This window comes from Saccostrea cucullata, unplaced genomic scaffold (genome assembly GCF_032062105.1).
Source record: "Saccostrea cucullata isolate Sc308-1 unplaced genomic scaffold, CSIRO_AGI_Scuc_v1 ctg3925, whole genome shotgun sequence".
NCBI classification, from domain to species: Eukaryota; Metazoa; Mollusca; class Bivalvia; order Ostreida; family Ostreidae; genus Saccostrea; species Saccostrea cuccullata.
In genome coordinates, this window is record NW_026940066.1 from 75,905 (window position 1) to 97,903 (window position 21,999).

General features: G+C 37.1%; 1 protein-coding gene across 1 annotated transcript; it reads left to right on the forward strand.

The window, feature by feature from the left end:
* Positions 1-84: 84 nt before the first annotated feature.
* Positions 85-21,296, forward strand: LOC134254699 (protein NPAT-like; the record flags this gene model as incomplete). Its single annotated transcript, XM_062737240.1, has 11 exons — positions 85-223; positions 8,183-8,353; positions 8,526-8,921; positions 9,179-10,154; positions 10,387-10,486; positions 12,559-12,825; positions 15,444-15,534; positions 15,823-15,927; positions 16,256-17,886; positions 18,189-18,297; positions 18,478-21,296. Coding segments are annotated over exons 1-11 (6,720 nt in total), but the record flags the coding sequence as incomplete, so codon positions are not given.
* Between the last annotated feature and the right edge of the window lie 703 nt (positions 21,297-21,999).

Consider the following 21,999-nt stretch of genomic DNA (forward strand, 5'->3'; position numbering starts at 1 on the left):
TTTTCTTTTTTGTGGTTAGTATAATCAATTATTTGTGTCCACATTACTTTCTTGATCATCTCGTCTGAATTTAAAAAATTACGACAACGGGAAATTGAATGTGTCATGTACCCGCCATTTTAAAAGATTTTATGCCAAACGTTTCGACGTTCAAAGGGCTGTTTCAGGATGGCAACAGAAGTTTTGAACTTTTTACCATCAGAGGTTGCAAGATTAGTGTTAGGTAATATTTCTTCATTTTAAATATAGCCATTTTTAAAGTCATTCTCACTTAATATGGCTTTCGCAAGTACTGTTTTGTGTACGTTAGTTATTATACGGAGGCCCAGTATTTTCTGTAATTTAATAAACAGGTTTGCCAAATTATAAAAACTATGTACATGTACTAGAAGATTGGTAGTTTTAAAATATGCAAAGCAAAATTTCCACACTCCGTTATTTAAACGTATACACCACGTTTAAAGATCCGTTTTTTCCGGAAATTGCTATTTTTTCCACTTTTTTCAACAGATATTTCTAAAATTGACATACTGCACATTCCTCGAGCAAAATTAAAGACATATATTTCAAAACATTTTGATGAAAGACGTATGAAAACAGGGATAAGATTTTGCTCGAGGAATGTGCAGTATGTTTATTTTGACTTTATAATATTACTATTTCCGGTGGCGGATTGAAAGTTCATTGAGAGGTGTAATTTTATTTATGTGAAATTATGTTTCCATAATTCATTAAAAAAATGTTAATAAAGAAATACTTCATGCATCGGCAATATATTTTTTTTTCTATGTAAGTCTATTTGTCAAAAAAATAGCATACAAACTGGAAAATATGCAAGGATAATAAGGCAGATGACGATGGCCCTGTAATGTGTAGGCCTAACTTGCATCTGACAAATGTTTCCGATAAGGATAAAGAGCCAAAGAAAACGCTAAATAAAAAAAGATCAATTGAATAATCGTATTAATTAGCACAGAAGAAGAAAACGGGCTTCTTTTTTATGCCAACGGTATAATTTTATTTTGGAAATGAGAGAGTTCAAAGCTACCATCAGCAGATGTGAATAAATTACGTAATAACGCAAAGATGACGTCACAATAGATCTCGTTTGAATTTCTTATAATTTATTTTTTTTCAAAACACTAGCCTATATAAAACAAAATAATTCTTAGTAAAATCTGTTCATATTTATCAATATTCCAAGGCCATACATGGTTGCATTCTGATATAAACGCACATGTATACGTACATATATACGGCACCGACATACGGATAGTAGGCCTATACGGATACATAATATATCCTTCCAGCGGCCAGACTGAAAATATAAAAAACGATACTTGAAAATGTCTATATTTAATTTCACGCTCTATATTTGTTGCTTATTGTGCCATCTCGATAAACTTTTGAATGCACCAGTCTATATTTTAAGAGATGTTTATATCCCACGATGAATTAACGAAAAAGGCCTATATTTCACCTGGTAAAAATGATTGTAATTAATTTTCTGTCAGGGATCCCGAAACATCAAAAGACGACGGAGTTAGGAAGCGACGTAAGTTAACAAGAAAATTCAAACACTTTTTTTTGGGGGGGGGGGGGGGGGTTGGATGAGAGGGATTCGATGAAATTATTGTAAAAAAAAATGGGGGGGGGTCATTTTTATCAGTTCCTTGCAAAGTAAAAAATGGTAAGCGTGGCGGCCCTTATTGATATATTGCCACTCCTGATCAGTCCCAATTTTCATCATTTTTTTTTTGTGTCTGGGGAAAAGAGTTGTAACACATTTCCGACTCACTGCTCCCTTTAATATAAAAAAGTAAATGTTTAATAAACTTAGTTATTATTAACCCGTATCCATTAAGAAAGTTTTCATCATCATCTTGTAAAGGTATATTTTCATGTTTACATTCATTGAAATAAGTGCTGTGAAAAAATGTTAGATTTAGATGCAGTGTTCGCAAATAGCATATTCATTAAATCCTGAGAATCCTTGTTTTAAAGTCATAAATGGCGTACAGACAACATAAAATTAAAAAGATCTTTCTATTTTTTGTAGCTTTAAATAAAGATCTGAATTCCTGTAATTTACACAATAATATAAATCAATCAGGTTTCATAGATATTCGAGATTTAAAACAATAATACATGTATATAAACATTCATTTCCGGATCGGATAAAAAATATAAGATGCAGTTTAACGTCAATTTAACCCACAGAAACTTGGGAATATCAAAGTTCAAATTCATGAAAAAAATTAATTTGCACGCAGATAGCAAGTATCATCTTAATCTACACTTAATCGCGTATTTTTTTTTTTTTTTAGCTCAGATATCCTTCATATTGTTTAAAAATTTAGTTTGAATTTACATCCTCAATTAAATCAAATTAAAATGACAACTTATGTTTCAAATCAGAATTATACAAAAAAGAGATTTATTTACAAGTGTTATATCACTCGGAAGAATGTATATCCCGCATTTTAATAATAAAGCACTAATGATATATCGATGTTTAACCTCTTGCGAATTTTTCGTGCGAAGACCGCCCTTATTTGCCATCAAGGGAATCTGATCAAAATCAGATGTCGTTTTTGCTCCGAATTTCGAAGCATAACAAAGATCTGAAATAAAAATTAAACGCAAGTCGTTAAAAATACCAATTGCAAGATTAGATATACTTGCATTTTATAAACTTGTAGCTGCATGCAGATCTGTAGCTCTCCGAAAAATTATATATTGATAGACCGGAGAGCTACAGTGCCACCCATCGAAAAAACTGTATATCTATTGCGCAAAAAAAGTGCGCTCGGTTCTTGATTAATTCTTCCAAATTCTTACCTAAATTGCAAAAAAGGGAAGATTTCAAAAAATCCCCCTCTCCTCTATCAAGTTCTCTCGTAGTTGACATCTGAACGACGAATATTGGTCCGAATTATCTTTGAAACCAAAATGAAAGTATTACGTAATAAGCGAAATGTTCGATGATTACAATATCAGGGCCAGGAGGACTATTAACAACAATTATGAGGAATATTTTGTTGTGGAAAGAGTAAAAGAATATGCTAAGAACACACGGTTAGTAATATTTTGAGATTACAGTTTTAAAAACATGGAGAAATAAATCGACAACCGGGCGCACTTTTTGGTGCGCAATAAATATACAGTTTTTTCAATGGGTGGCACTGTAGCTCTCCGGTCTATCAATATATATTTTTCGGAGAGCTACAGATCTGCAGTTAATAAACATGATGACTCATAAGTGTGCAATTAAAGAATGTGCATAACGTGTGATTCAATAATGCTGAAATGTCAATGTCATATGTCATATAAATGGTGGATTAATGATTTCACACAACTTATCAGAGGGGGAATTTACAATGCTAATTATTAAACAAAAAAGACTCTTTTGAATGTTTTGCATACTTTTAAAGAGATCCATATAGGCGTCGGAACCGGGCGGGCCCCACTTTTTTTTCCCCCAAAGATAGACTTAGTAAAGACATCGGACACTGCTGCGTAGGTTAAGCCCCCTCCCCACTTTCCACAGACATGTTGTAGTACAGGCTTAAATAATTGGGGAAAGTGTTGGTGTTCGGAAAAAAAATTTGGTGCTGGAGTTCGAATCTAAATACCCCCCCCCCCACACACACACACACACACACCTCACAAACGAAATAAGATTTTCGTGTTTGAATATCCTGATGTTCTTTTTTTGTATATATAGTAAAAAAATGTTCTTGTATATATACATACATGTGTTTTCTCATAAAGATAGCCGTTTTCATTTAGAATCATCAAAATAATACACAAATAATGTCGTATATCTGTGGTGTATGTCCTCTTGTTTATTTTCTATTTACAAACTTATACTGTACACACACACACACACACACACACACACACACACACACACACACACACACACACACATCCTCCCTCACACACACAAAATCAAAGTGAATAAAAGAAAGATATATTGTTCTTTGGAACTTGAAGATATCACCGTGAGCAAAAAATTGGAATTATAGACTAATTCAAGCTATAAATGTTCCATTGACTTTCTTGATGAATAGTTTTCTCGCAAAAAGTAGCAAAATCAATGACCAACAATATTTCCAGTAAAGAAAATTAATTTTCATATTCAGCGAACTCGCTCCACATTTTAAGAGTAGTTCATAAATGGAACAGAATAGTAAGCTATAATTTTTTTTTCACTTCAAAATTATTTTCTTTTTTGGCGCTGTATCGGGATTAAAAAGTTGAAACGTTAAAACGTTGAAATTCGATAACGCCAAGTTGACGACGTCATAGCATCATAGCGTTATTTTCTTACGAAAACTACCTATTTTTGAAGAGGTCTCTTGAAGAAATGGTTTGAGATAATAACAAAAATTAAAATGACATAGGAAGTGGTCACTCTCGACATGTTTTTAGAACAATTTAATAAGATTTTGGGACTGGGCGGATTTTTGTTCATACCGTACTTTCTTCTTTGTTGCAAGCATCAGCTGTCTGGCTGAGTACAAAGCTTGAACTTTTAATTGTGTAAATTTTGCGTGTACTAAGTAAAGTAAAATTCTCTGTGTATTACAAAATAATTAAACTATTGCAAAAGATATTTGTTTCACTAGTTTAACATTTTAGTCGGATATTTTGGCATGAGTTTTGTTTTGAACATGTTGAACAATATGAATATGCATGATATATCCTGTTTGATATCACTATTGTCAATGATTGTGTTTCATATGTCAGTCACAACATATGGCCCATAAATTTGCTTTTTAGTCATAATCTGATCACATTCCTTTCATTTTTGTCTAACAGGACATGGCGAATATGATAGATTATTAGGCCTACTTTTTCAGTTTTAATTTACCCCTGTCTCTTAAAACCACACAAAACACAGGGTTTAAACATAACGCACGCCCACTCGCAAATTGCGAGTAAAATTTGGTGTAGGCTCATAAAATTTTTAACTTGGTCGCTCACATGGCGAATCAAAATTCTGTAGGGGGGCTGAATTCATTCCCAGTTCCCTTACTGAAAAACAGACATTTTACGCAGGGTTTTTTTATTTAAAACTACAGAAAAATGAAATAAATCACAGCAGCATGGTCCTATTGTTTGTAAATATCCTTCCTCTTTTTCATTTAAGGCCACACCAATTTAATATCTTGTTCGTCGTACATTTGATGATAGGGTTGGATACCGTTAAGGATGAAACGGTATGATACCATACCGGTATTTTTGAAACGATACGGTATTTTTAACGGTACGGTACTATACCTTGATGGATGAGAATCTGGGTTTATTTTAATAAGAAATGTGCTTTCAATTATCACCGCTTATAACCAAACTTTCAATGTTATAATCTAAAATGTGTTAAATATATTCTATTTCTATAATTCAACCTTTTATTAAATGATGAACAAAACAAATTAATCTGAACCTCAATAAAATAAAAAAAAATATAAGAAACACCGTTGTCTACTTCTCTGCTAAATGACAGCTGATCGCTTCATCCGGTCGCCATTTTGCTTGGTATCACTAAACGACGAAACATGAGAAATGGGGAGAGAAGACATCACAAATTCGCAACGTTTTCCCTTTTTAATTGACAATTTTTATCGGTTTCTATTAATAAAACTGAAACAAGATTAATGTAAATATTTTTTTAATACGTGTTGGTTTTTCTCGAATATCGGTTGTAGAAAGGAAGTATCTTACTTAGTACTGATTTTGTTAATTAGCCTACCCTTTCAATGCACAGAGAATCAAGTTTAGCGAGTCTGGAATCTTTTTCAAAAAAATAATTTTATTAAATCTATAACAATGTTTTAAAGATTATGAAATACCGTTATCAGTACCGGTATTAAATGAAACGGTATTTTACCGGTATTTTTTAAGTAACTATTCAGTACGGTACTGGTACCGTGTACCGGTGTCCAACCCTATTGATGAATAAAGTTCAAGCGGTTAAATAATATTATTAATTTATTGTAGACAAAATTTTTAGGCGTTACGTGAAAAAAAAAATGAGCGGAGAATTATATTTTTTCTGATTTGCAGAGTAAGTAGATTAAAAGTACGATAAATAGAGCGGAAATGGGACATAAAACAGCACAGAATTCCCATGGTGCGGGGATTTTGAATTAATATTATTTATATAATTTTGTTTAAATACGAGTGCGTGGGTCCGACGAACAAAATTTTTTATTGGTGTGGCCTAAAGTACTACATGATTTGTGAAATCCCTAAAATAATGGTCTTTTTTTCCTAATCCGAATTTCCTCCAACCCTCTGTAAATGGTTGATACTTGAGAGATATACAATAACTCCCAAATACTCATTCATATGAATACAGTCAGGGGTGGTACTGAAATCAGTCATTTTTGAAAATGATGGATAATGGTCATTTCTTCTAAGTATATAATGTACACAATTTTCTGATTTTTGTAAATATGACGTCTTTTCATCATATTTCCATTCTCAAGTCAATTTTCCCATCCCATTTACTACAGTAATTAGATATAGTACACTATCCTGCCATAGACCCTTGTGTAGAGAAACATCTTGACAAGTAATTGAAACCAAAATAATTTAGTGCGCCCTTTAAAACTAATGAGATAATTAAGTGCGCCCAGACCTAACAATTTGATAAAAAATGATGAAAAACAGTCATTTTTAATATCAGAGATAACTCTATTTCTAAAATAAATTTCAAAATAGAAATGACTGTTTTTCATCATTTTACTAAAAAAAGATGAATTTCCATCATTATTAAAAATCAATTTAATGACTGAAAATCATCATTTTTAAAAATGATGGATTTCAATCACACCCCTGACTGGAATAGTAAGTGTTTTCACTTATTTCAGATATGTTGTAGTTAAAATATTCAACCTAGAAAATCTTATTGTGTCATTGTCACTTCATCAGTTGAAGAAGCAAATACATGTACCAGGTATATATATGAAGGGGGCTACGTATACATGTATTACCAAGTAAAAAAGGATAGTAAAAGTGTTGATTGAATTCAATTTTATTTCCTTTGATTAAATATTTATATGACATTTGATTTTTATAAAGTAAGAACTCCAATTTTAAACAGATGTATTTATATGTGTATTTTATTTGTATCTACTTTTTGTCCCAGTATCTACAAAGCTTTTTAAAAAATCACAGAGACTGTGGGCTAACAAATTTAACAGTGGGAGCCCACATGGCTCATGGAAATTTCAGTTAAGTTTAAACCCTGAAACATTTGATACAACAAAAAACTGATGTCACATGACGTATGTAAGCTGCATTACCAAATAAATAAAGCGTGAACAGTTAGTGCTAGTTTTCATGAATGTAGAGTCTACTGTTTTTTTATGGCAATATCCATGAAATCAAAGTGATTTTATATTTTTGTTGAACTTTTATTGTTCCCACGAGAACAAAGTTTGCAGCAAGATGCAGATCTCAAAACATTATAGGAACACATGTAATTGCGGAAAAAAATTGTTTGGATCAATGTGCGAAGTCTGAATTCCCTCTTTGCCCTGTTGTTGCTTTAAGAGCTTGCTGTTACAAGCACTGCTCCCTATGCTTGCTATGAAACCCATTTTAGGATTACATATCGTTATAAAAATCTAACTGACATGTGTCTTGGACAAACTCTCACCACAGTTAGGATACATTCCATAAACTTGCAATGTAGCAAATGTGAGCATATCTGCTGGTCTCCTCTGATGTGATTTTGAAGAAAATAAAAGTATAGTTGCATACACTGAAAAAACAAAACAAAACAAAGAACTACTAAATAAATCGCAGCAATCCTCTTTTGAGGTTGTATTTGCTTTGAATTCCACTCTGAAAGAGGAGCATTCAACCAAGCACTGATAGATGATATTTTCAACAACAGAATTTACTAGGCTGGAGCTGCAAATGTGTAGTCAGTGTGTTTGTGTAAAGATGGACTGTGAATGTGTACATGATACATAAAATCTGTCCTAGACAGGGCTTGAAAAGCAGTCTTTTTCAAAATGAAGTAAGCTGGGGATGCAAATATTACCGGGTAATGGACAGATTTTTGATGGGTAGTATGATTAAGTATGCTATGATATGCATGCATACATCAATGAACAGATTTTTTATGGGTAGTGTGACGAAGGAATATTTGTTTTACTTTCAGGTTACTTGTCAGATGAGGGATATGTGAATTCTTACAAGTGCTTCATAAAAGAATGCCCACATCTTCAGGAGTATCTCACTTTAAAGAGGCGGGGTCAGAGTTATCCCCTACATGTCAATGGCTTGACCCTCAACCAAATGCTGCAGGAATATGCTCAGTATAAATTGACAGGTAAAAACACTTTAATATGCTCTGATCCCAAGTTGCAGACCATTAATGTATAATTCACGGTGAACATTTATTTGCTATTTTTTCTTGTAATGAAAATTTAAAAGCAAAGTATTGTTTCGGTAATTCATAAGATTTCTATATATATGATTGCACAGTATGTAATTTTGCACAGATACACAGAGAAGACAGACAATGGGGAATGCAGCTTTGTGGTCACAACTGGATGCTGTAGTGAGGACTTTGAAGGAACACACATCAAGTAAGCAAAATCGCAATGCTGAAGGCGTGACTCAAAGCACAAGAGTAAGACGCATGTTGATAGAGAAAAAACGCAGGCGAGAATCTGAGCGACGTCAGCGGAAACTAGATCTTTGTAGTAAGACCTCAGCCACCCAAGCCAATGAAAAGTTCACCGACTCAAGTGAAAAGTTAGAAGTGAGCATCACCGACAGTGAAATGTCATCAGAGGAGCCACCAGAGGCGGGGCATTGTGGAGTGTTGACTCCGCCCACTGATAGCGACACCAGAAAGGAGAGTGGTAGGGTCAGACAGTCAAAGGAAGAGACCAGTAGTAAGTTTGATATCTTAATGGTCATTAGATATGTATTGTTCTACCTTGAATTTTTCTCAAAGGTATAGTAATGATGCCTGAAGGAAATACAGAAAGTCTTTTGCTGTTCTGTTATTGTTATATAAAAAAGCATTTTGTGCTCGTAGTATTTAAAAAAAAAAAATTACTTTCATATACTTGTACATAACTAACAGATATAGTAATGAAAAATGTTCTACTGTTTTATAATATGTAAGATTATCTTGTTCTTTCAGGGAGATTTTTGATGGACACAGACAACAGAGAGACGGAGTTTATCTTACGTTCAGCTCCACCCTCTGTGTCCTCCCATCACAAAAACTCACTGCAGAGGTCCAACTCTGTGTCAGATTTATTAAGCAATTCAGCCCAAAAGCTGTACAAAATGAGAGGCGTCACAGATAGCAGGGTCAAAGAAATAGCATCCAATGACTCAGACTTGCAGAAAAACCCACAAGGAATGCTGAGCCAAAGTGTTCAGAATAATTCTGGTGCAATACAGCTTAATTCAGGTAAAAGTGAAACAGAAGTCAAAGAGAATGAGAATTTTAGGGAAGAAAACAAGATTAGGAACACTAGTATACAAGGCAGGGGAGAAAACTATGCTGATTCTACCAGTGAACAAAACCAAGTCGGTGAAAACATTCCAGATGATAATTCATCAAAGTCAAAAATGAAGTTGACAGCAGTGATGTCTAATTCTGTGATAAGTTTTCAGAGCAACAAAGAGGGTACAAAAGACATTCTAAACGTGCCCTGCAAACAGACTGAAAGTCAGACTGTGTCAGATGGTCTGGGCTTGTTAAGTCCCAAACCAGGCAATGTTGTAGAGGACCATGCTACCAACATAGAGGTGTTGGGGGGTGTGCTGCCAGGGTTACCTATTGTTGAGAGTTTACAGGCAAGTGTGGAGCAGCCCTCAACTTCAAAACACAAGGAGATGGATAATCAGAGTGACCAAGGAGTTGTCCCACAAACATCCTCTGAGGAGAATAGCCAGGAGTCGTCAGAATCTGGACAGCCTAAGACACCAGAGAGGGTGATCATTCCATTCCAGCAGGCTTTGAATTTGACTGAGAGGATGACCACGCCTTTTCAACAGGCTCTTAACCTGACCGAGGTAGGAAAAATTCCTAAGGCACCACATACACCTGTAAAACAGACTGACGAGACATCACAGGGGAACATAGACAAAACTCCACGAAGAAAGAGGTATTTCAACTCTCATTCAAAGATCTATTGTATTTAGGATTTTGAAATTGAAAAAGTACATTCATAAAGCAAGATTTTCTTTTGCAGAACAGTTTTTCTTGCAAAATACAGTTATTTGTTCAAAAGTTTGTTAACTTTAACTTTCAATTTCTACTTTGGAGTAAATTTATTTTGATGCACAAACATTGAGTCTATGATATATAAACAAATACTTATTCTTTTTGCACTATAGGCTACCAAAACAAAAGAAGAATCGAGGAAAAGGCAACTCAAGTTTAAATGACAGCAACAGAAGCAGAGGCGAAAATTCCCTTCTGGTAGAAAACATAACAGTACGTAATTTTTATGCCCCGCCATGAATATGGCCGGGGCATATAGTGTTTGTTATGTCCGTCTTCCGTCCTTCTGTCTAGCTGTTCTTCCGTCCTTCCGTCACACTTTGCGTTTAGCTCTGTTCAAAGCTAAGTTTCAAAGAAACTATTCAAGATATTTTCATCAAACTTCTTATGCTGATAGATATCGATGAGAGCTTGCATCAACATTTTTTGACCTTGACCTTTCCTTTGACCTTGACCTCACTTTTCTTAAATTAGTGTTAAGCTCAGTTTCAAGCATACCATTCAAGATGGTGTTACGTTGATACAAACTTGCACGGATGATGCATCTCAGGATGAACAATACCAGACTTGCTTCAGATGCTGGATCTGACCTACATTTTCCAGATGAGTGACCAGGTTAAAGTTTTTGGAGCAGGTCCATTCCTAAGGAACTACAAGCCCTACTTGGACCAAACTTGTATGGATGATGCATCTAAGGATGGACACTACCAGACTTGCTTCAGATGCTGGATCTGACCTACATTTTCCAGATGAGTGACCAGGTTAAAGTTTTTGGAGCAGGTCCATTCCTAAGGAACTATAAGCCCTACTTGGACCAAACTTGTATGGATGATGCATCTAGAGATGGACACTACCGGACTTGCTTCAGATGCTGGATCTGACCTATATTTTCATTCCCAAGTAACTATAAGCCCTGCCTGAACCAAACTTGCATGGATGATGCATCTAGGGATGGACACTACCAGACTTGCTTGGGATGCTGGATCTGACCTATATTTTCATTCCCAAGTAACTATAAGCCCTGCCTGAAACAAACTTGCATGGATGATGCAATTAGAGATGGACACTACCAGACTTGCTTGGGATGCTGGATCTGACCCATATTTTCATTCCCAAGTAACTATACGCCCTGCCTGAACCAAACTTGCATGGATGATGCATCTAGGGATGAACACTACCAGACTTGCTTCGGATGCTGGATCTGACTTACATTTTTATTCCCTACTAACTATAAGTCCTACCTGAACCAAACTTGCATGGATGATGCATTTAGGGATGGACACTACCAGACTTGCTTGGGATGCTGGATCTGACCTATATTTTCATTCCCAAGTAACTATAAGCCCTGCCTGAACCAAACTTGCATGAATGATGCATCTAGGGATGGACACTACCAGACTTGCTTGGGATGCTGGATCTGACCCATATTTTCATTCCCAAGTAACTATACGCCCTGCCTGAACCAAACTTGCATGGATGATGCATCTAGGGATGAACACTACCAGACTTGCTTCGGATGCTGGATCTGACTTACATTTTTATTCCCTACTAACTATAAGTCCTACCTGAACCAAACTTGCATGGATGATGCATCTAGGGATGGACACTACCAGACTTGCTTGGGATGCTGGATCTGACCTATATTTTCATTCCCAAGTAACTATAAGCCCTGCCTGAACCAAACTTGCATGAATGATGCATCTAGGGATGGACACTACCAGACTTGCTTGGGATGCTGGATCTGACCCATATTTTCATTCCCAAGTAACTATACGCCCTGCCTGAACCAAACTTGCATGGATGATGCATCTAGGGATGAACACTACCAGACTTGCTTCGGATGCTGGATCTGACTTACATTTTTATTCCCTACTAACTATAAGTCCTACCTGAACCAAACTTGCATGGATGATACATCTAGGGACCTCACTTTAATGAAATTAGTGTCAAACTTCATATGCTGATACATACTAATGTAAGCAATTCAGCTGCATCACTATTCAAGATATTCTGATCAAATTTTATACACATACAAATTTTCATGTTGCTTTACTAATATATCCTTGGCGGGGCATTCATGTCCTATGGACATATTTCTAGTTAACGGTATGTCATTGTCATATCAAAATTGCATCCAAATCATATCTTTTTGCAATATAAAGTCTTGAATCATCAAACCTTATCATTGATTTATGTTCAGACTTGGAGTATCATGGTATTAACATAACTATGAGAATTTTAAACCATATAATCTGTAATAGTGGAAATTTTGATTATACTTTCAGTTGTTCTTCAATGAGTTGATAAACAACTCCTTACTTCATGAGCGCCTAGCAGCAAATATAAACAAAACACTAGGACTGGAAACGGGAGAAAGACGCACGAGGAAAAAGTCTGAAAAATCACAAAATGTCCCTGCTGGTCCAAAATCAGACAAACCAGAAAAACCAGAGCTAGCACCTGCACCAGGGGAGTCAGAACCGGATATAGCACCGGGTGTAGATCTGCAGGAGGGACTAAATGTACTGCTGGATGATATCCTCAATATGAATGTAAGATGGAAAAATTTTACTTGATTTTGGTTTGGGTACTATTATATGCATTTCTAATTCAACTTCAAGTAGCTGCTATATTGTTAAAAGAGATTTAGTAAGATCTGCAAGCAGAAAAGAAAAAAACGAGTAGGTACGGGTAGTTATTTTTAGCTCACCTGAGCCGAAGGCTCAAGTGAGCTTTTCTGATCACATTTTGTCCGTCGTCCGTCCGTCTGTCTAGCTGTCCGTCTGTAAACTTTTCACATTTTCGACTTCTTCTCAAGAACCACTGGGCCAATTTTGACCAAACTTGGTACAAAGCATCCTTGGGTAAAGGGGAATTTAAATTGTTAAAATGAAGGGACATATCCCCTCGCAAGGGGAGATAATCAAGAAAAGACAAAAATAGGGTGGGGTCATTAAAAAATCTTCTTCTCAAGAACCACTGGGCCAGAAAAGCTGAAACTTATGTGGAAGCATCCTGGGGTAGTGTAGATTCTAAATTGTTCAAATCATGACCCCCGGGGGAAGGGCGGGGCCACAATGGGGAATCAAAGTTTTATATAGAAATATATAGGAAAAATCTTTGAAAATCTTCTTCTCAAGAACCACTGGGCCAGAAAAGCTGAAACTTATGTGGAAGCATCCTGGTATAGTGTAGATTCTAAATTGTTCAAATAAAGACCCCCGGGGGATGGGTGGGGCCACAATGGGGAATCAAAGTTTTACATAGAAATATATAGGAAAAATCTTTGAAAATCTTCTTCTCAAGAACCACTGGGCCAGAAAAGCTGAAACTTATATGGAAGCATCCTGATATAATGTAGATTCTAAATTGTTCAAATCATGACCCCCGGGGGAAGGGCGGGGCCACAATGCAGTGTGCGCCAAAAGGACTAGCCCTATGCCCGAACACTAGTAAAAATTCGATCGGGCTAGTAGAATGTAGGTCAGCACTAGCCCTATCGGTCTAGTGAAAAGTTGCATGCATTTTACGTTTATTTGTTGATAAATCTTAAAAAGTAATAAAATAAGTATAAGAATTCTTATTGTTTCCTTTCTTTTTACATGTGTGTGGGTTTCTTTTGTTTAAGCGTGTTGAGAACTTTCCGCAATCGGTCTTCTCTGTACAGTTTGGGTTTATAAAATACACTTCAGCATTTACTTCCGGTTATGGCTGCGTTATGTCTATCAATATGAATTTGGACTGGTTTAAGCAAGACAACAAATTCATGTTGTAAAGTATGTGGGCTAGCAAAATCTGATTCGGGCTAGTAATTGTTCTTCATTACTAGGCCGATTGGGCTAGTGCTGAAAAAAGTTTTTCGCGCACACTGCAATGGGGAATCAAAGTTTTACATAGAAATATATAGGAAAAATCTTTGAAAATCTTCTTCTCAAGAACCACTGGGCCAGAAAAGCTGAAACTTATGTGGAAGCATCCTGATATAATGTAGATTCTAAATTGTTCAAATAATGACCCCCGAGGGATGGGTGGGGCCATAATGGGGAATCAAAGTTTTATATAGAAATATATAGGAAAAATCTTTGAAAATCTTCTTCTCAAGAACCACTGGGCCAGAAAAGCTGAAACTTATGTCGAAGCATCCTGGTATTGTGTAGATATTACATTGTATAAATCATGACCCCCGGGGGAAGGGCGGGGCCACAATGGGGAATCAAAGTTTTACATAGAAATATATAGGAAAAATCTTTGAAAATCTTCTTCTCAAGAACCACTGGGCCAGAAAAGCTGAAACTTATGTGGAAGCATCCTGATATAATGTAGATTCTAAATTGTTCAAATAATGACCCCCGAGGGATGGGTGGGGCCATAATGGGGAATCAAAGTTTTATATAGAAATATATAGGAAAAATCTTTGAAAATCTTCTTCTCAAGAACCACTGGGCCAGAAAAAGTGAAGCTTATGTGGAAGCATCCTGATATAATGTAGATTCTAAATTGTTCAAATAATGACCCCCGAGGGATGGGTGGGGCCATAATGGGGAATCAAAGTTTTATATAGAAATATATAGGAAAAACTTTGAAAATCTTCTTCTCAGGAACCACTGGGCCAAAAAAGCTGAAACATATGTGCCCATGGAAGGATCATGGGGTAGTGTAGATTTCAAAATGTCTAAATTATGATCAGTGGGGTGGGGATGCATTATGTATAACAAGGGTGAAATCTGGTAAAGAACAGAATGGTCAAAGCTTCTCAGGTGAGCGATGTGGCCCATGGGCCTCTTGTTTAATGAATATTATTGGAATTCCATGTATTGAAAGAAGCATTATAATAACTCTGTAAATGTTTTATAATTTAGTGTGTACAATTTTAGTAATTACAGCAAGTTAGCAAAGATATGTTTTCCTGACTTAAGCGAGTCTGATTATGCTAGATATAAACGTGACATTTAGCATGATTAGTGATGTATAAGTACAATTGTGCCTTCTTGATTTAGCAGATGCTGCTTTTTGCACCACAGCAAAATGTAATATGTTTACAGAGAATTTATGTTAAGACAAATTCATAAGTCTAACACTTTAAAGTAAATTCTTAGTATGCATCTGTCAAATTCCTGATACTCTTTTTTTTTTGGTCGAAATGAAATGTTTAATACATGTATTTAAATAGGAGACCCAAATGTCTGAGGCCCAGATAGGGGGAATTATAGAACGTACCAGCAAGGACCCTAACTTTGAATCCTTATTTAACCTCTTTCAAGGTATATTTTTTTTATTCAATTTTCTTCACGAATATATGGATTTAAGTAAGGACTGAGATGTTTTAATGTTGATTTCATGTAATTTTATAAAAATTAAAAAAAAATTTCCTTGAGTTATAATTTTGATTTTTTAAAAGTGAGTAAGTAAACAGTTTTACATAAATTTTATAATTTTGGACTAAGGAATCATGTGAGCTATTTAGTTATTTAATCTGCAATGTCTTAAAAGAGATTTTAAGAGACTTTAAAGTGTCATTAGTTTATTGACTACTGATTTTGAATGTTTAGAGCCCCATTCTGCCTCAGAAAACCAGAAGACAGACTTTAGTGGGATCAAGCTGGAAATGGGGAAGGAAGCTACGATCACTAACCAGAGTCTTCCATCTTTTACAGGTACACATTAGACACAACACTTCTAGTCAAATTACTGGTACATACTGAACATGAACTTATATCAAGTTGTCAATAAAGCAGATGTTTGGGGTGGGGTGTAGAAAAAGTTGTACATGGGATTCTGGTATACATGGCGATGAATGTAAAGATAATTGAAAGCAATAAGGAAGAAATCTCTGTATTTCTATCCAAATTATCAAATGTTTATCTGTGAAGGAGAATTTATAATCATGGTAATGGTCTTTGAGTTTGAATACTGGTCACAGACAAAATTAGTGCATTGCAAATGAACAAAATTTAAGGTATATGATATCATTCTTCATTTCAGAGCCCTTAGACTGTCCAGATCCAAGCAACACAACCAGCGAGGAGAACCTCATCATGGAAATCCTGCAGTCCCCCCAACCTGGACCCTCCCAGAACCTCTCATACCAGAAAGCTGTATTGGACCAGACTACAAACTCCCAGAAAACCGAGCCTGCTACTAATGTGTCAGGAATGGAATGGAGTCCCGCTCAAGTTAACAACAACTTAACTACTTCCACCCCTACCTGTACGGCCACAGTATCGATAGCATCATGGGGACAGAGTCAAACTGTGTCTAGAAATATTTTTGAATCAATTCAGCCATTGGCAGATAATCTTCCATCTCCCAGAGTCACTGAAACAAATGAACCTTCCTATGATCAACATTCTGAACAGATGAAAAATACAGAGATTATTGATAATAAATGTGAAAGTCCCAAAACACAGGTGATCCAACACGGAAATTCTGTTCCACTGTCTTCAGGACAAGATGGAGTAGGAAGTCAGCAGCAACCGGTTTGTTCTTCAGTGGTGATTTTCTGTGGAAGTCCAGCTGTCACCAGCATACAGAATTGTTCCACTGTTGCCATAGCAGGTGTATCTTCAGGACCCGTTTTGAGTCTTATCAGCAGTGTTATGTCCCCTTTGGTCAGACAAGGATCCAATCAGAACAGATCTCCATCTGTAAATGACAATAGTGTGGCATGCCAATCAACATTAAATGTGAAGGGTCAAGAGGTCATTTCCTCTAGTCCACAACCATTTACAAAACTGACAAACAAAATACAAGCAAATCTAGCTTGTGATATTCAGCAAGTTACAAATTCACCAGTGCATTCTCCTGCTCAAAGAAAAACATTGACAAATCAAGTTCTATCACCTTTACAAAGTATTGTACCGACAACATTACATCAGTCTCCGAAACTCTCACAGAGTACTGCCATACATTCATCATTCCAGGTGAGTGAAAATGGCAGAAGTTTAGCTTCAGCAGCACTTCAAAATTCGGGGCAATCATCAACTCTCTCAGCCAATTCACCTCAACCGAATATCACATTGCCTGTCTCTGACAAATACACAGAGTCCCAGCAGAATGTATCTGAACAGGGATTTCAGAAACCTAGTGAAGTGATACCATGTCAGGAAAGTGTGCCCTCAGGTAAACACACAGAGTCTAAAAAGTGCAGTACACCCAAAAATACTCGTGAGAGATCTAGTCAGTCAAAACTTGGAAAATTAGGCAAGAAAGACAAACCATCCACAAAGAAATCCAGAGCAGATGGTGGTCGATCCTCAAAATCACCCAAAGATCAAACCAGCACAGATATGGTGGAGACTTTTGAGACATCAGTATCTGAGGCCCATGGGTTCCCTGTGATTTCTGTCAAGAGTGTGATGAAGTCCCCCCAGGAGGCCCCTCAGGAGAGAGACAAAAGCCTGACCGTGGCTACAGACCCTGGTCAGCCATCCGTGTCGTACCGGTCTTTTATCAGTGGAGTCGCAGGGGAGGAGTGTAGTACCCCCATGACAGAGAGAATGGGGGCCAAGGATAGCCATCACACTTCTAGTAGCAGTACGACCAACAGTGGGGTGTTCACTGAGATGATGGATTTTGTCTCCACACTGGAAAAGAGCATGTCCAGCAGTAAAAAGGTTAGAGACATTTGTAGACTTGATTAAGTTGTTAAGGACAAGATGGGCTAAGACTCCTTTTTTGCTCTTTATTTTATAGTGGCATTGTTATACCCTTTGAGTTAAAACCATGCATGTATAAAATAAAAAGGAAAAAATTCTGAAGTGCAACACAACACAATTTTTAATACCTTTTGATTTTTGAGATAAGAGGCAAACTTCAGCCATTACCCTACCTTGTCCTTCAACTGTCCACAATATACTGTTTTACATAATTTAAATTTTAACAAACTTCTTCAACTGTAAAATTTTAATTCTTTTAGAGAAGTCCCAAAGACAAAAGTGGGAAAAGGGCCGACAGTCAGAAAAAGAAAGAAAGCAAAACTGAAACTGACTTTGCTTCACCAACAAAGAAATGTCAGTGGTCTCCAGGTAAATAGTAATCCTTTTATCAAAGTCTAACTGGTCTATGTGTGAGTATCTGTAATATTTTACTGCTGTATTATGTTTTAATGTTTAGACACATTTGTATTTTATCATTTTAACCTCATAAGGGGGTAAGTAATTGTATATTTCAACTTTTGAGTCAAATTTACCTGTATGTCTTTACAGATTTAAAGGCACTGATAAAACTGGTGACTCCTGAAAAGAAGGGAAAAACCAAAGGAAAGAAAAGTAAAAAGGTTGTCTTGTCTGCAGATAAACGTAGAAATCCAAAAAGAAAAGTCCGAAAAAGTAATGAAGAAAACATCTTAAAAGACAATAATGAGCCAGAGATAACAATCAATTCACCAGAACAACAAAGTGTGTTACCATCAAGCAATAATTCAGAGGTCATTCCAAAGTCCAGCTTAGGGGTCGTCTTAAAACCTGGGTCAGAGATCATCCCAAAATCTGCCTCAGAGGTCATCCCAAAACCTGGCTCAGAGGTCATCCCAAAACCTGGCTCAGAGGTCATCCCAAAACCTGGCTCAGAGGTCATCCCAAAACCTGGCTCAGAGGTCATCCCAAAACCTGATTCTGAAGGCATCCAGAAACCTTTCTCAGAAGTCTTCACAAAATCTGGTTCAGAGGTCACCTTAAAACCTGGGTCAGAGGTCATAAAAAATCCTGGCTCCGAGGTCATCCCAAATCCTAGGTCAGAGGGCACTGGTAAACCAGAAAGCATGAATAACTTGTCAATGCCTTCCATTTATACCTTCATGTCACCTGTACAGGTTACAAGTGGTAACTCGCAAAACATTTCCTGTGAGGTTGGACTAACTCCTAAAACTGTACTGACAGCAGTGTCTGCTCTAAAAGACAACAACAAACCCTCTTCAAGAAAATCTTTACCAGTTCATCAAAATACAGAACCAGATATTGGATTAACAGTTAAAGAAAAACCAACTGTCCAAGTTCCAAGTTCCCAAGAAGCATCAAATGTCTCATCTTCCCCTGCAAGACACAATACTGAAGGATCAAAGCAGATGGTTGCTGTTAATCAGGGTGATGGAAGAGTTCTAGGTGATGTGGAAACAGACTACAGTAAAATTCCATACTCACCCAACCAGGATTTTCTCGCCTCACCTGTTCGTTACCATAGTCCAGACATTGCTGTTTCTCTTGGAAATCAGTACTATGAACATGTATCATCTAGTCATTTTGACAGTCCAAGTTTAGCTGTGCCTCATGCCAGTCAAATAGTCACACCTACTCTATGTACGCCAGCTAATACAGTATCTCAAAACACACCTATTATGTCAGACACTGTATCTTTTGCAACAAGTGAAAATGTGTACAATAATGGGATGACTTATGTACAGAATTCTGTGCCGTATCTGGGACAAGTGATAAATGCAGGAGACCCTTCACTGCAGTACAATACAGTGTATATTGACAGTAAAGGAACTGTGATTCAGACAGGATTAGATACAGTAGGGCATAATGTGGTACCAACATATACCACAGAACAGGACAGTATCTCGACTCAGGAACCTGTGATGGATATTTTATCTGCTGCGGCTTCAGTGATAACTTCAAGTCCCCTGGAGACGGTCGATGGTGAACAGTTAAACGCTACTCCAGAGAAAAAGGACAAAGAAGAAAGTTTGGGACAGCTTATTGCCATCCCTGTTGGACGGTATTATCCGGAGAAAAAACTCCATGTCAGGTCTCTGGACTTTGGTCCTGATGCTGCAACAGTAGAAATCCGGAAACCAGGTTATGGCAGGGGACGTAAGAAGAAGAGTTATGGTGATATTAAAAGCCCTGTAAAGCCAGGAGGTCTGGGGAATAAGCAGACCAAGGGAAAAACAAAGAGTAAAGAAGCCGTAAAAGCAAAAGCCGATAAAAAAGATGATGGTGTGTCTCAAAAGCAAACCAGTCTCCTGGTGCAAGTGGTAGAAAAACAGGAAACGGTTGTCGAACAGGCAGATTGGAAGAACTTTGAAAAAGATGATTTAATTCCAGATGCTTCAGGTTCTGTATACATTGTAGAAGGAAACACCAGAAAGAAAATTAAGTTAAACAAGACACCTCGTCCAGTACGAAATTTGTCACCTTACTTTCTGCCCAATGCTTTTGACTTGGCTTCAGGCATTATTCCAGTTAGAACAGAGATCTACAAGAAGGGGAGAAACATAACAGTCCCTGCTGGGGTAGCTATGCCAAAATTTGAGCAGGTGTCATCGGGAAGTGTGGAACACGAGGGAGGGGACAGTGATATAGACGTGGATGGGGACTGTGAACTGCCGGATTTATCACCAGAACCTCCAACTTCTAGAACACCTGTGTCTAAATGTTCAGAATATGTACAGAGAACAGAGAAAATACATGTAACTCCTGGAAAAATTTCTTCTGTTGATGTTGACAATCGTAGTATAAAAAATTCATCAGTGATCACCGTTTCGGACAGTTGTGATAGTAATGCAAGCAGGAAACCAAATAGTGATTCAAAGAAAATGGCTTTTAACACAGGGTCTTCCAATGTGGACAATAACCCATTATCTGTGAGAAGCTGCCATGGGAATCCTGGTAGTATTTATAGTAACAACAGTAATTCCCTCCCAGATCTAGATAGCCCCCGCCCGCTGATCAACATGTCAACTCCCCCAAAGAAAAGAATCACAGCATCCCTGAAACATGGAGGAGGCTGTTACTTCTTCTCTACTGCCTCCCAGGAGGGGAAGAACCCCACATCAACAGTGGAGTCAAGGGAATGTGATACCATCAAGGATGTGATGAGAGGATCCAAGTCTCCTAGAACGCCGAGGGGAAAACGGACGCCCAGTAAAGCAGTCAGACAGAGCCCCAGACTGTTTGGGAGTCCCAGCCGTCAGTTACGAAGTATGACCTCACCTGCTAAAGTTAATCCACAACAAGTAACATCCCCAAAATTGGTGGAGAAAAAGAAAGGGGTAAAGAGACTAAGGGAGATTACTCCTGGAGAGGTAGGTTATTTCAGAAACAAAATTAAAAAAGCATTTTCTTTTTAGCTCACCTGAGCCGAAGGCTCAAGTGAGCTTTTCTGATCAAAATTTGTCCGTCGTCTGTCGTTGTCGTAAACTTTTCACATTTTCATCTTCTTCTCAAGAACCACTGGGCCAATTTCAACCAAACTTGCCACAAAGTATCGTTAGGTAAAGGGGATTCAAGTTTATACAAATGAAGGGCCACGCCCTCTTCCAAGGGGAGATAATTATGAATTAGTGAAAAATTAATGGCATTTTTAAAAAATCTTCTTCTCAAGAACCACTGGGCCAAGAAAGATGAAACTCATGTGGAAGCATCCTCAGGTAGTGAAGATTCAAATTTGTTCAAATCATGACCCCCGGGGGTAGGGTGGGGCAGCAATAGCCGATCAACATGATCAAAGTTAAATTACATAGGAATATATAGTGAAAATCTTTAAAAATTTTCTTCTCAAGAACCACTAGGCCAGGAAAGATGAAACTCAAGTGGAATCATCCTCAGGTAGTGTAGATTCAAGTTTGTTCAAATCATGGCCCCTGGGGATAGGGTGGGGGCCACAATGGCTGATCAAAGTTTTACATAGGAATATATAGGAAAAATCTTTAGAAATCTTCCTCTCAAGAGCCAATGGGCCATGAAAGATGAAACTCATGGGGAATCATCCTCAGGTAATGAAGATTC